The 12,132-nt window shown below is 39.0% G+C and overlaps 1 protein-coding gene across 1 annotated transcript in view; it reads right to left on the bottom strand.

Annotated features, from left to right (window-relative positions):
* LOC110221664 (histone-arginine methyltransferase CARM1-like) overlaps positions 1–12,132 on the bottom strand; it is a 252,429-nt gene that overhangs the window by 39,594 nt on the left and 200,703 nt on the right. The window contains exons 6-7 of the mRNA XM_021006365.2: positions 4,314–4,491; positions 1,358–1,448 (exon numbers count right to left, since the gene is read on the bottom strand). Coding sequence (XP_020862024.1) covers positions 1,358–1,448; positions 4,314–4,491 — 269 coding nt within the window. The remainder of the gene's footprint in view (positions 1–1,357; positions 1,449–4,313; positions 4,492–12,132) is intronic.

The following is a 12,132-nucleotide window of genomic DNA, read 5'->3' as shown; positions in this document are numbered from 1 at the left end:
TGATCTAACACCTCTCTCCTCCAAAGTGTGGTCCCAACGCATGAGATTCATGATTTCATATGCTTTACAAGAACTAATCGTTCATGTTGAAAAAAATGAGAGGAATCAGGAATGGAACTGACAAGGCATTCCTAAGTACATGAAATTCCCTCCCCCCCCCACCTCCCCATACAGTTAGCCAATTTCAACAAATTTATTTGGTAAATCATCTCCAGCTAGAACCAATCACTAAAGAGATAGGTCAGCATAAGGAGTAGCTCCCCAAAAATAGAGCAGTGTCATACTCCTGGAAGAGCTGAGATCTACAAGATGAGAGGAGGCTGATATCTGCTGGTCAGATGCTCTACCTTCTCAGCCTGCCATGATGCCTGTGAGAGATACCTATTAGAGTCATTCCTTTGAATTAGGGCATAGTGACTAAAAGGGATATTACAATATCTACCTTACATGGTTGTTGTAAGGAAAATGTTTTGTAAAACTTAAATTGTTTTATAATAATAGTAATATCTCATATTTATGATCTATCTTTAAGGTTTACATGTGAGAAAACTGAGGTTTGGAAGTGAAGCAACTTTGCAAAGGACTGCAAGGCAGTTTCTTTACAATACCCTGATGAGACAGGTATTGCAAATTTTCTCACATGTAAAATAAGGATAATAACTACTTACAGGGTAATTTTGAGAAAAGCACTTTACAAAATAAGTCTAAAATGAATAAACAGGAAAAGCTGACTTTTTGGAAAAAAAATAAAAAGCAAACCTGGGAGAGAGAAAGAATCCCAGCACTGATATTTATATGTCTATATAGATACACATATATATGTGCATTACTATCAACGCAGGTTGGCCTTTCTCACTGTGAATTCACCTTTCTTGTCAGTCTCTGTCTCTCTGTATCTAACTCTGTGTCTCTCTGTGTTTGTCTCTGTCTTTCTGTATCTATCCCAAAGTTTTGAACGAATCACAAAATGTACAATTTTCAATATCAGCAAGCAGATAAGGGAATATTTTTTACCTAAGGGATTCTTCTGAGTACCTCAAATTGAGTTATTAGGCAATGCCACATGGGCCTAATAATAGGCCACAATGAATTTTTTTTTAATGCTTTAAGGTTTAGAAAGTATGCTCAGCAATGAAGACATCCATGGTATAGATGAGGAAACTGAGGTTTGAGATGAATGTTCAAGGTCGCACAGCTAATAAAAGACTGGGCTAGGGCTTAAACCCAGATCCATTGATTTAAAAAAAAAATCAAACTATGTTTTTTTCCAATAAACCACTGACTTCCTTACTTGACCCACACCTGAGACTGGCCTTGGATACAGCAAATAAAAAAGTCCCGAAGGAGATCACATTACCAGAAATTTGCTCTGGAGTAGTGTTCATTGTAGAGCTGTTCATCCGAGAAAGGTGCCAAATGAATGTCACTAGATGTTGGGAACATCATCCCTAATGAACAGAAGACAACACACAGAGCCACAGAATTTAGTTTCCCTATTGCTCTAATTGAAGTAAATGTTCACACACAGACTCGCAAACTGCTGCATACTTACTCCCTCTGACAGAGCCTATCCTGTCACTACAACTACTCCATGAACAAACTCCCAGTTTGCTAAAACGTGACTGTGAATCCAAGCAATAAAGAGAATTTTCAGTGTGTGTGTGTGTGTGTGTGTGTGTGTGTGTGTGTGTGTACACGACAGAAACAAGCTACATAGCCATAAGCTGACAAGACATTTATATAGGGTGTCCCAAAAGTCTTAGTGCACCTTAAAGCTCTTCAGGCTACTAAAGCTTAAAACGTTAAAGATATTTAAAAGTTTTTAAGGCTTTAAATTTAAGTTATTAAAAGTTTTAAAAAGTTTAAAACTACTAAGACTTTTGGAGACCCTGAATCAGTCATTTCAGCTGCATCCTTTACCAGTTACCCTTTTATTTGTAGTGCTAGAATCTTCTCTCTCCCTCTCTCTCTCTCTCTCTCTCTCTCTCTCTCTCTCTCTCTCTCTCTCTCTCTCTCTCTCTCTCCTCCCTCCCTCCCTCCCTCCCTCCTCCCTCCCTCTCTCTCTCTCTCTCTCTCTCTCTCTCTCTCTCTCTCTCTCTCTCTCTCTCTCTCTCTCTCTCTCGGCAATTGGGGTTAAGTGACTTGCCCAGGGGCACACAGCTAGTAAGTGTAAAGTGTGTGGTCTAAAACTGGATTTGAACTCAGATCCTCCTGACTCCAGGGCCAGCGCTCTATCCACTGTGCCACCTAGTTGCCCCCCAGAATCTTCTCGTAATTATTGACTTGGATAAACATATTCACAATAAGGTATGAATAGTTAAACATCCAATTCGATTAAACAAATATTTATAAAATGCCTACAATTTGTCAGCTACTCTGTTGGGCACTGAAGATGTGAAGGTTAAAAATGTGAAACAAACCCTGCCCCGAAGAGGCTTACTGGGGGAAATGTATATACAGATAGATAAATATAAAACATATACACACACATATACACATATATGTGTAAAAACACATACCGAAGAATTTTCAAGGGTAAAGGCCCTAGCAAATGGTGGTGAGCAGGAAGGGTGAGAATCAGGATAAGTTTCCTTTAGGAAATACCTCTGAAAGGGCTGAGCTTTGAAGGAAGAGAAGGATTCCATGAGGTAGCTATGAGGAGAGAGTATATTCCAGATATTGGGTGGGAGGAACTGCTTTTACAAAGACCCTGTGACAGGAGATGGAATGTGAGGTATGAGGTCCAGTAAGCTGGGATTATTTTTTTTTTAATCACTGATAGAGAAATTCAAATTTTATCATAAGACAAAGTCTTAAAACAAAGGAATACGGCTCTAAATAGAGCTCCAAAATGGGGAAGACACGTTCATATTTGATAAAAGGTATTTAGTCACCTCAAAGGTATGAGTATATTTTGCTAAAAATGAAAGAAAATAACAACAGCAACAAAATAGAACAAAACAAGAAATCCTACCTGGTTTTGGAGCAAGTGGTTACTCACACCCTCCAATAAAATCATCCAAGAGAAGTAAAAGGGGCACAGCCTGACTTACGGAAAGAGTACCACATCTGGAATCGAAGGTTGGAGCTTGAGCTCTGGTACTGGCTATGGACCTAACAGGCAAGTCACCTTGCCTCTCCAATTTTCTTCTTTAAAGTGGGTGTGATATCCATACAACTTACCTCCCAGGGCTGTTATAAGATTCCAATGAGCTAATATACGCCAGGTATTGGGTAGCTAGAAAGCACAATCTAATTGCCTCTTTGCTAAGGTTCTCTTCCAATGCTTTATCATGGTACTGAGGGACCCCTGGGTTCCCAAGGGCTATGCCTATAGAATGCCAACTCTGGCAGGTTTTGCTAAGCTGGAAAAGCTTTGAGTATGGGCCAAAGATGAACTATGTGTGTCTGCTGTCCCAGAATGGGCCTAAGCTAAAGGTGGAAAATCTAAAGGTAGAGAGGCTCATCACCAGAAGCAATTTGGTCAAGATCTTTTCCAGACACAGCAATCCATCAAGAAGCATTTATTAATCACCTACTATGTGCCAGGGATAGTGTTAAGCGCTGCTATGCCTGAAGACCATCCATTAAGTCCCCAGGAGTTCTTAATTTGGGGTTCGTAAACTTAAAAAGTATTTTGATAATTCTATGTACAGGGTATCCCAAAAGCCTCAGTGCAGTTTTAAGCTACTAAAGCTTTATTATATTAATAATTAATTTAGTGTCACATTAATGTATTAATTAGCAACTAATATATTAAGATTTAAAATTAAAGCTTTAATAGCTTAAAATTGCACTAAGACTTTTGGGTACTCTATTTTATCTCCCGAGAAGACATATATTAGCCTTTATCAGACTGCCAGAAGGTTTCATGGCACACAAAAAAGATAAAGGATCCTTGGAAGCAAACTGAGGAACTACTAAAATCCTCATCATTTCTGAAAGATCACTTCCAACTTCTCAAAAAAAGTTTTTTTAATGGGAAAACATCCTAAATTGCACATGAAAATTTTTTTAATGATGTACCTCTTTTTTTAGAAAGCCAAATGGCAGGAGAAGCTTGGAGCACTCACTGTCTGGAACCCCACCCACTCATTAGTGGTCCTATGATTTCTGGCCTCTGTGGCTCAAGTCTTTTAACTTTCCTGACTCTATTTCTCACATCTTTGTCAACTCTGCATGACCTTTTCAGAGAACTTCAGTTTAAAAGCATCACAGAAATGCCATATTCTTTTCAGATATCCCTAATGTGGAAAAGTTAGCAGAATTTCCAAAGGAGGAAGTGCTTTGTATGGGCCTCCTAGGCAACTCACCATTGGACTTCAACCATTTTTTGGAATGAAGGTAACTCTCCAGCATCCTCTCATTGAATAGCATGTAGCCCATGGGTTCAGAAATAATCACATCTACAGTTTCTGGCAGTGAGATTTCCTCAATTTTTCCTGATAAAACTGTGATCTTGTCTGAGAGGTTATTATTTTTCACTAGAACCTGGAAAAGAAAAAGTGGTATCATTGTATTATACAGGGGTCTAGAAAAAAAAACCAAATAAACCAGGATGTTAAAGTGGATATATATACAAAGGAAGGACATTGGAGAATCTAGCAATCTTGGCGGACTCTGAGATCATTTAGTCCAACATGAACCTGAGCAGAAACCCCCCCTCCAAATGCCCCAGAAACTTGCATTCCAGCTCCTGCTTGCAGACAAACAATGATGAATGATAAAAAGAATCCATAAGTGCAAGGTGATATATTAAGTGCCAGGGATTGAAATGTAAAATCGAGACACCTCCTTCCTGCACAGATGCACATATGAAAGAAACGGAGATAATGCTTAAAGGGGAGTTGTGGTCAGGGAACCGTGCTTTGATTTGATAAGTCATGATGGTAGAACAATAAAACAATTAATTGACATGATCTTTCCAAATGCAAAAGTAGTGCTGACTTGATCATAGTTCTCAGTGGAAGGACTGGGAGAGGTACTCCCAAGACCACTGGACACAGTACCAAAAATGGCACCCAGGGGAAAGAGTGTGGTCAGATTGAGGGGCTGGAAAATGTAAGGGAGCTCTAATAAATCAGAATAGCTTGGCCCCTGGGTGGGAATTTTAAACCTACTCCAAGGAGTAGACTGTGAAGGTCTAGATGGGGAACTCATAATATCCTGAGGCACCATGCTTTAGGTATGTCTGTTCAACTGGTTATACATGTACCTAACCACACTATTATCCAACTCATGCTCTGGGAGGTAGGGGGTTCGCTCTCACTGATGGTCTTCAAGCAATGATAACCAGTTATTGGGTATGCTGGAAAGTGGCTTCTTGTTCAATTACGGGTTGTGATCCTATAATCCATAATACTGTAGCATAATATTCAATTAGCCTAGAATGAACAGTCCAAAAGCCTATGGCCTTAGTTATGGATAGATAGATACCACACATTTTCTATAGCAGCAGGTAAAATACCCAAGGAATTCATTACTGTGATTACTAGATGGTCTTCCCAAAAGGCTAAAGCAATTGGTGATCAGTTGGGTCCTCTGAACATGGATACTGCTAGAGCTTAGAGGGTCAAAGTATGGCATATATACCCTACCAGAATTGGGATCAACCAGATTCAAATGGCTGGGCTAGTGTGTATTTCCAGAAAATGCTGCTTGGTTAGAGTCTAGCATTGGAATGAGTTTCAATATGTAAGTGATAAAGGTTGCACATATATGGTACTCAACATTTTAATACCTGGCAATAGCTTAATGAAAGAATTATTGATCAAAACACAAACCTTAGGAAGGTTTCCTGAAACTTATGTTGGGAGGGAAAAAAACCGCTAACAACCTAAGCAGAGACTGTGAAAGACATCACTGTGGGATGTGTGTGTGTGTGTGTGTGTGTGTGTGTGTGTTTATGAATCTTAAACTCTAAAATCCTAGAACTTAAGGAGATTTTTGTACATAGTCAGTCTGGAATAGCCCTGGGAAAGTTGGATCTGGATGATGCCACTTGAAATGAGTTGCTAAGAGCTATTTTTAAAAGTCCAAATTACTAAGGGAAATAGGATAAATAATAAAACCTCTCTCCTCTATTTGGTCTCAGGACTTGGGTTAAAGCAAAGATCTGGGTTCAGGGATTTACAGGAAGTTGGTATAAACAAGAAAAACTTTATTATTATTTATTATTATGAAATGCAGCAAACATCTCATCAAAAAAGCACGCCACAACATCCACCTACCTCCCCAACCCCCATACATACCAAGCTACATGCTAATGTAGACAAAGGTTCATCCCCATGGATACAAGAAACTTATTGAGAGTGGAAGGAATGCAAGGAGGAGAGTCATCTTGGGGGGAGTACACATACAAAGTTAGTGTTTAGATAGGAAAATTTTATACACTAAAAATGGGCTTGATGGAGAATAGGAAATGTTAGATATGGGAAGGTGAATTCCTAATCAGTCCCAGATTTGGTGAAGTTTTTGGGATTATTTATCCATACCAGGCTTAGGTGAGGGTAGGGAGGGTGAGTTTCTTTATTAGGACTAGAAACTGGGAAAGGGTTTGAACTGGTTAACTTGGGCATCACAAATTAGTGGAGTCAGCCAGGAGTTTTATACATTCAGAAGCTTTGAGCATTAGATGCTTGATACAAGCAATGGAAAAGTAAAACCAACCAACCAACCAACCTGTCTTTGCCTATATGTTTTATGGCCATTAGGACCACTTAGCCTAAGTGACTACATATGATATCAAACATTATAAAAATTACAATGATTATACCCTCTGTACATAGGGAGGATGATTTGAACTCAGAATTTTGTTATTCTGAGTTCCTTCTTGAGTACACTTCCTCTCACAGAACCATAGGCTATAGGATCCCACCTTTCTTTATGCTGAAAGAGAAGAGGTAGAATGGTACAGTTGAAAGAGCTCTAAATCTGGAGTCAGTGGGTTCAAATCTTGACTTTGCTACTACCTATGTGACCTTGGGCAAGCCACAACTTCTCTGAGCCTCAGTTACCTCATTTATAAAAATAAATGATGATCTCTAAAGTTTTTTTCAGCTCTAAAGCTAAGATCTTATGATGTTGTCTCCCAAAGTTTAGGGCAGGGATTAACCTTTGTTATGTCATATATTTAACTGGCAGTTTGGTGCAACCTATAGACCTCTTTTGCAAATACTCCTTTAAATATATAGAATATAATACATAGGATTATAATAGAAATCAATTACACTGAAACCCAATTATTAATATACTTTAAAACAGAATCAACTTCATAGGTCCCAGATTAAGAAGCTTTGGTCTTGGGTACGGCTGGCATTCCCCTCTTTAGGAGGAACTCTATGATGGTGTGGTTGCTTCTTTTCTCTTCTGACGTGATAATCAGTTCTTACTGGACAGGGGCAAGTGCTGAATAGCAGATCCTGTTACTCTTTTAGCTTCTGAAAGATGAGCTCATCATTGACACAAATGGTCTATGAATTTTTGTGTCTATGAATTCTGAACAATTTTCCTTTTGCTATTAAACACACAGCAGGTCATTTCCTAGGATTCTACCTTCAGTGAAGGTGACAAACTGCTCCACTGAACAAGTTTCTAAAATTTTAGACCCTTATTGAATTAGCCTTTGGTATTTTGCTTCCAGAAGAAATATTTCCCAATCCATTAACCTTTCTTCAGAGGTCCAATTTCCAGTTACATGTTCATTTTCATTAATGTCCTCTGCACTCTATTCAATTTCTTGACAGTTTTCTTAAAACAAGGAGCCCAACGTGGATGAAGTCTCCTAATAAATTTCTCATCAATGCCAAATGTAATGGAAGGATTACTTAATTATGTTCCTGTGCCTTCCCCTACCAAAAATATCTGCTAATGAACATCCCTCACATATAAAAGCAGCACAGCAGAGTAAATGGAGTGCTAGGCTTGGATTTTGGAAGGTTTAATCTAACCTCTGGCCCAGATGAAGCCACTAAACTTTTGCCTGCTGCAGGCAACTCTTCTACTAAGTCATAAACAGTTATGGTGGAGAGAGTTCTCATGCTGGGAGTTCCTTATGCTGGTGAAACCATAGATCTTTTCTTTGTGTATCTATAGTTCCATGTAAATGCTGCATAACCATTTTTAGGTTAAAGTCCATTTTGGGTCCTAGGCTTTTTTTCTGTTATGTTGGCACATGATTATTAAGTGTCCTTTAAGGTGTAGCTCTCAACTTCTCCATTTCTACCCTTTCCCTTTGGTTGACATACTTGAACTTCATCATGTTTATTTTTGCTCATTTCTCCAAACAGTAGGGGTATTTTTGGATGCAATTCCATCTTTTATAGTATTTACCATTGCCTAACCCCCTACGTTCTGAATTCTCATAATCTTACTAAGGATGTTTTCCATTTTAATAATAGATAGACTTTTATTTTTGTCTCTCTAGTCCCAGCACCTAGAATGGTGCCTGGCTCATAGTACATGTTTACTAAATGCTTGTTGATTGATTGAATTATACCGCAATTTTCAAAATTAACATTCAAGAAAATATGACCCAAGATAAGAATATGTAGACCACAAATTACAGAATCGTAGTCCTGGAAGGCTGTTCACTAAGTTCCTACTGAGTGCTGAGCATTGTGTTATTCTGAGTGCTATGACCTGGTCTTGATCACTTACCTGAAAGCTCCAACCCATATCTCCAAAAGTTAGACATGTCCAACTTACTATCTGGCCACCATCTCACACTTACCATGTCCCAAACCAAGCTTATTTTCTTTCCAGTTGCTCTTCCTCACCCCCAATCATTCCAGTCATTTTTTTTCACTCTGCAATCTCTTATATCTATGCCTTCCTCTCCATTCCCACTGCAACATGTTAATAAAGGCCCTTGTAATGTCCAAAATGTATAATTGCTATGGACTTCTACTTGATCTTTTTATCTCTAGGCTCTGCTCCCTTCAGTGTATTCTTCACATTACTGCCACACGAATCTTCTCAAGATATAACTTTAATCTTTTCTATCATTTCCCTGCTCAAAGATCTTCAATAAGTATACACTTCTCTTAGGATAAAGATTCCCAGTTCCCAGTGCAAATTTCAAAGCCTTCCATAATCTAGTCCTACACTGTTTTTCTACCATGATTCTTCAAATTCAATCAGATTAGACCCTTCACTGCTTTGGGAATATATAATAATATTTATATAACATTTATATATTATTTCGTGGTTTATAAGGTATCATACGCATTCCTAGATCTATCTTTTTTTCTTAATATTTCCACCAAGTAAGACTCCCTTTGACATAAATCCTACGTATCCTTCAAAATCAGTATCAAATGAAGCCTCACTTGACCACTCTAGTCTACGAAGATGTCACATTATCTGCATCACTCATTTGGGAATTGAATCATATACAATGAACTATTCTATTAATTGTTAACTATTAGAATAGTTAATAGCCAAGCTATTAACTACTAACTTTTTTTCTTAGCATGCTCCTAATCTTTTTAATTAGACTATAAATTCCTAGAGGGCAGGAATCACAAATCTCTCCTCTTTCTTCAGGCCATCGTTCAAACACAGTGTTCTTCATGAAGCTTTTCATAGTTCCATCAGTCAGGATGGGCAGGCATGCATGAGCTACAATCTGCACTGTTGGAGGAAATTCCCAAATCAATGAGACCACAGTTCCATTTGAGTAATTGTTCTCTTCCCTATTGGCATATTAAATTCCATAAAAATAGGGATTGTTCCTTCTTTATATTTGTATTCCCAGTGGCCAGCACAGTGTCTGGCACACAGAAGCATTTAATAAGTAGTTAGTGATGGATTGAATCATGTTTTATAGCTCTTTTATGCCTTGTCTCTTCCTTTGTCCTCCCCTTCACTTTCTTTTCCTGCTCAAAGACTGCCTAAAATAGTGCTAGACACACAGTAAAGGATCCATAAATACCTATTGACTTGAATTAAAAAGCACTACCTCTGGAGTTAGAGAACCTATAGTTATAGTCTGTTTGTGTGACCTTGGGCAAGTCACTCAAACTCCTTTGGTCTCAGTTTCCCCATCTATAAAATGAGGGAATTGTGTTAAATTATAAATTTATGATCCCATACTCCTCTGACTGCTCATTTTAAATGTGTTTACATTACCTTTAGCTCAACAAAATTATGCAGAATTTAAACATATTCTTCCAATCATTTAAGACTTGCTCATTGTGTCTAGCTAGCCATCTGCTTAACTCAACCTGTCTAAAACTGAACTCTTCCCCAAACCTGTTCTAACTTCTCAGTTACTGTTGAAAATACCACCATCCTTCCAGTCTCACACACTAGGTGTCATCCTTGGCTCCTGACTTTCTCTCACTCCCTGTATCTAATTTATCACTAAGGCATGTGGATTTTACCTTTGTAACATCTCTTGAACACATGCTCTTTTTCCTTCTGACACTGCCATGACCCTGGTGCAGTCCCTTATCACTTCATACCTGACTATTGCAGTAGCCTGATGATTAGTGCCAAAAGTCTCTCCCCACTCCAGTTCATTCTCCACTCAACTGTCAAATTATGTAGGTCTGCCCATGTCACTCTGCACCTCCATAAATTCAGTGTCTCCATATTACCCCCAGGATTAAATGTAAACCTGTTTGGCGTTCAAAGTCCTTCACGATCTGGTCTATTTCTCTTTCACTGTCTTCTTACACCTTACAACCCCACTCCCCAAATACTCTGATCTAGTGACCGTGGCCTCTTTGCTCTTCCTCACACAAGACACTCCATCTCTTGGCTCTGGGAGATTTTCACTAATTGTCCCTCATGTCTGGAATACTCTCCATTCTCATCTTTGTCTCCTGGCTTCTCTGATTTCCTTCAAGTTCCAGCTAAAATCCTATTAAAATCCTAATCTACAGGATGACCTTTTTAATTCCGGTGCCTTCCCTCATTTTTAATATTTTTCATTTATGTTATATATAGCTTGTTTGTACATAGTTGTTTGCATGTTGTCTCCCCCATCAGATTATGGGCTCCTTGAGAGCAGGGACTATCTTTTACCTTTCTCTGTATCTTTAGCATTTAGCAGATTGCCTGGCACATAGCAAGTATTTAATAAATGCTTAATTATTAACACACCACATACCTTAAGAATTTGGACATTCTGAAATTTACTCAATTGTTTTTATTTCTTTTTGGGTAGCCAGGCTATTAGTGTCTCCTATTCCTTCCAGTTCTTGTTATCTTGTTAGGGGTATATGGGGCGCTCAGGGAGGAGTAACACTTCTGGTGTGAGGGCTTGCTGAGCCCTTTTCAGGGTTGCTTATCTATCTTTGGTATCCACCTGTCACCCAGCTCTCACCTGTGGCTCCAAGAAGCTGTAGCATGCACAGTGGCTACAACCCTGGTAAAACCGTTTTGGCAGATGAGCTAAAACAAGGTTGAGGATAACCAATAGGCCTTAAATCTGTTGGTGAGTTAGGGGGATGTCTATCCTAAGCACGGGAAAATTTCCCCAAGCGGCACGCATGGATGAGTACAATTTGTTCTAAAGGGCATGAAGAAGGCTAAAGTAAGTGCTGTGGGGTACTTAGAGTTGGTCAGATGTCGAAGATGCCAAGGCCATCCACTGCATCCTGGGCCATTGCCAGTTGTCCTGACTTTTGACTTGCTGCTGGACTTCAATGAAGAGACGGTGAGGCTGACAACTTTGTGCAACCATCTGCCTTACTTAAATTTAGTTCATGCATTAGACAAGGCATCACCTCATGACGTCATTGGTCTTCTTCACAATGAAGGATGAATAACGTCTCTCTGCTTGGAAAAAAACGGATTGAAGTCCATAGTTATCAGAACATTGGGCATCTCACTCATAAGATGAAAATTCCTGCCATGCAAATGTGATGGGTCACAGGTCATTGTAGCCAAAGAGGGGAACATCTTATTTACTTGAAGAAAATCAATCTTGTAGATCACGGTGACTTCTTTTACTTATTCAGCAGAGCTGAGACAGGTGATAGGATCATAGATTACTTCACAAAAGATAAGATCATGGATCAGGCACCATCTAGTCTAACCACCCAGCTTTAGAGAGTAAGAAATTGAGGCCCAGGGAGATTCAGTGCCCAAAGTCACAAGAGTAGTTGGCATCAGAAGCAGGAT

This window comes from Phascolarctos cinereus, unplaced genomic scaffold (assembly GCF_003287225.1).
Source record: "Phascolarctos cinereus isolate Bilbo 61053 unplaced genomic scaffold, phaCin_HiC Scaffold_4;HRSCAF=312, whole genome shotgun sequence".
NCBI classification, from domain to species: domain Eukaryota; kingdom Metazoa; phylum Chordata; class Mammalia; order Diprotodontia; family Phascolarctidae; genus Phascolarctos; species Phascolarctos cinereus.
The sequence above is the reverse complement of the archived record's forward strand: the minus strand, read 5'-3'. Positions and strand labels throughout refer to the sequence as shown.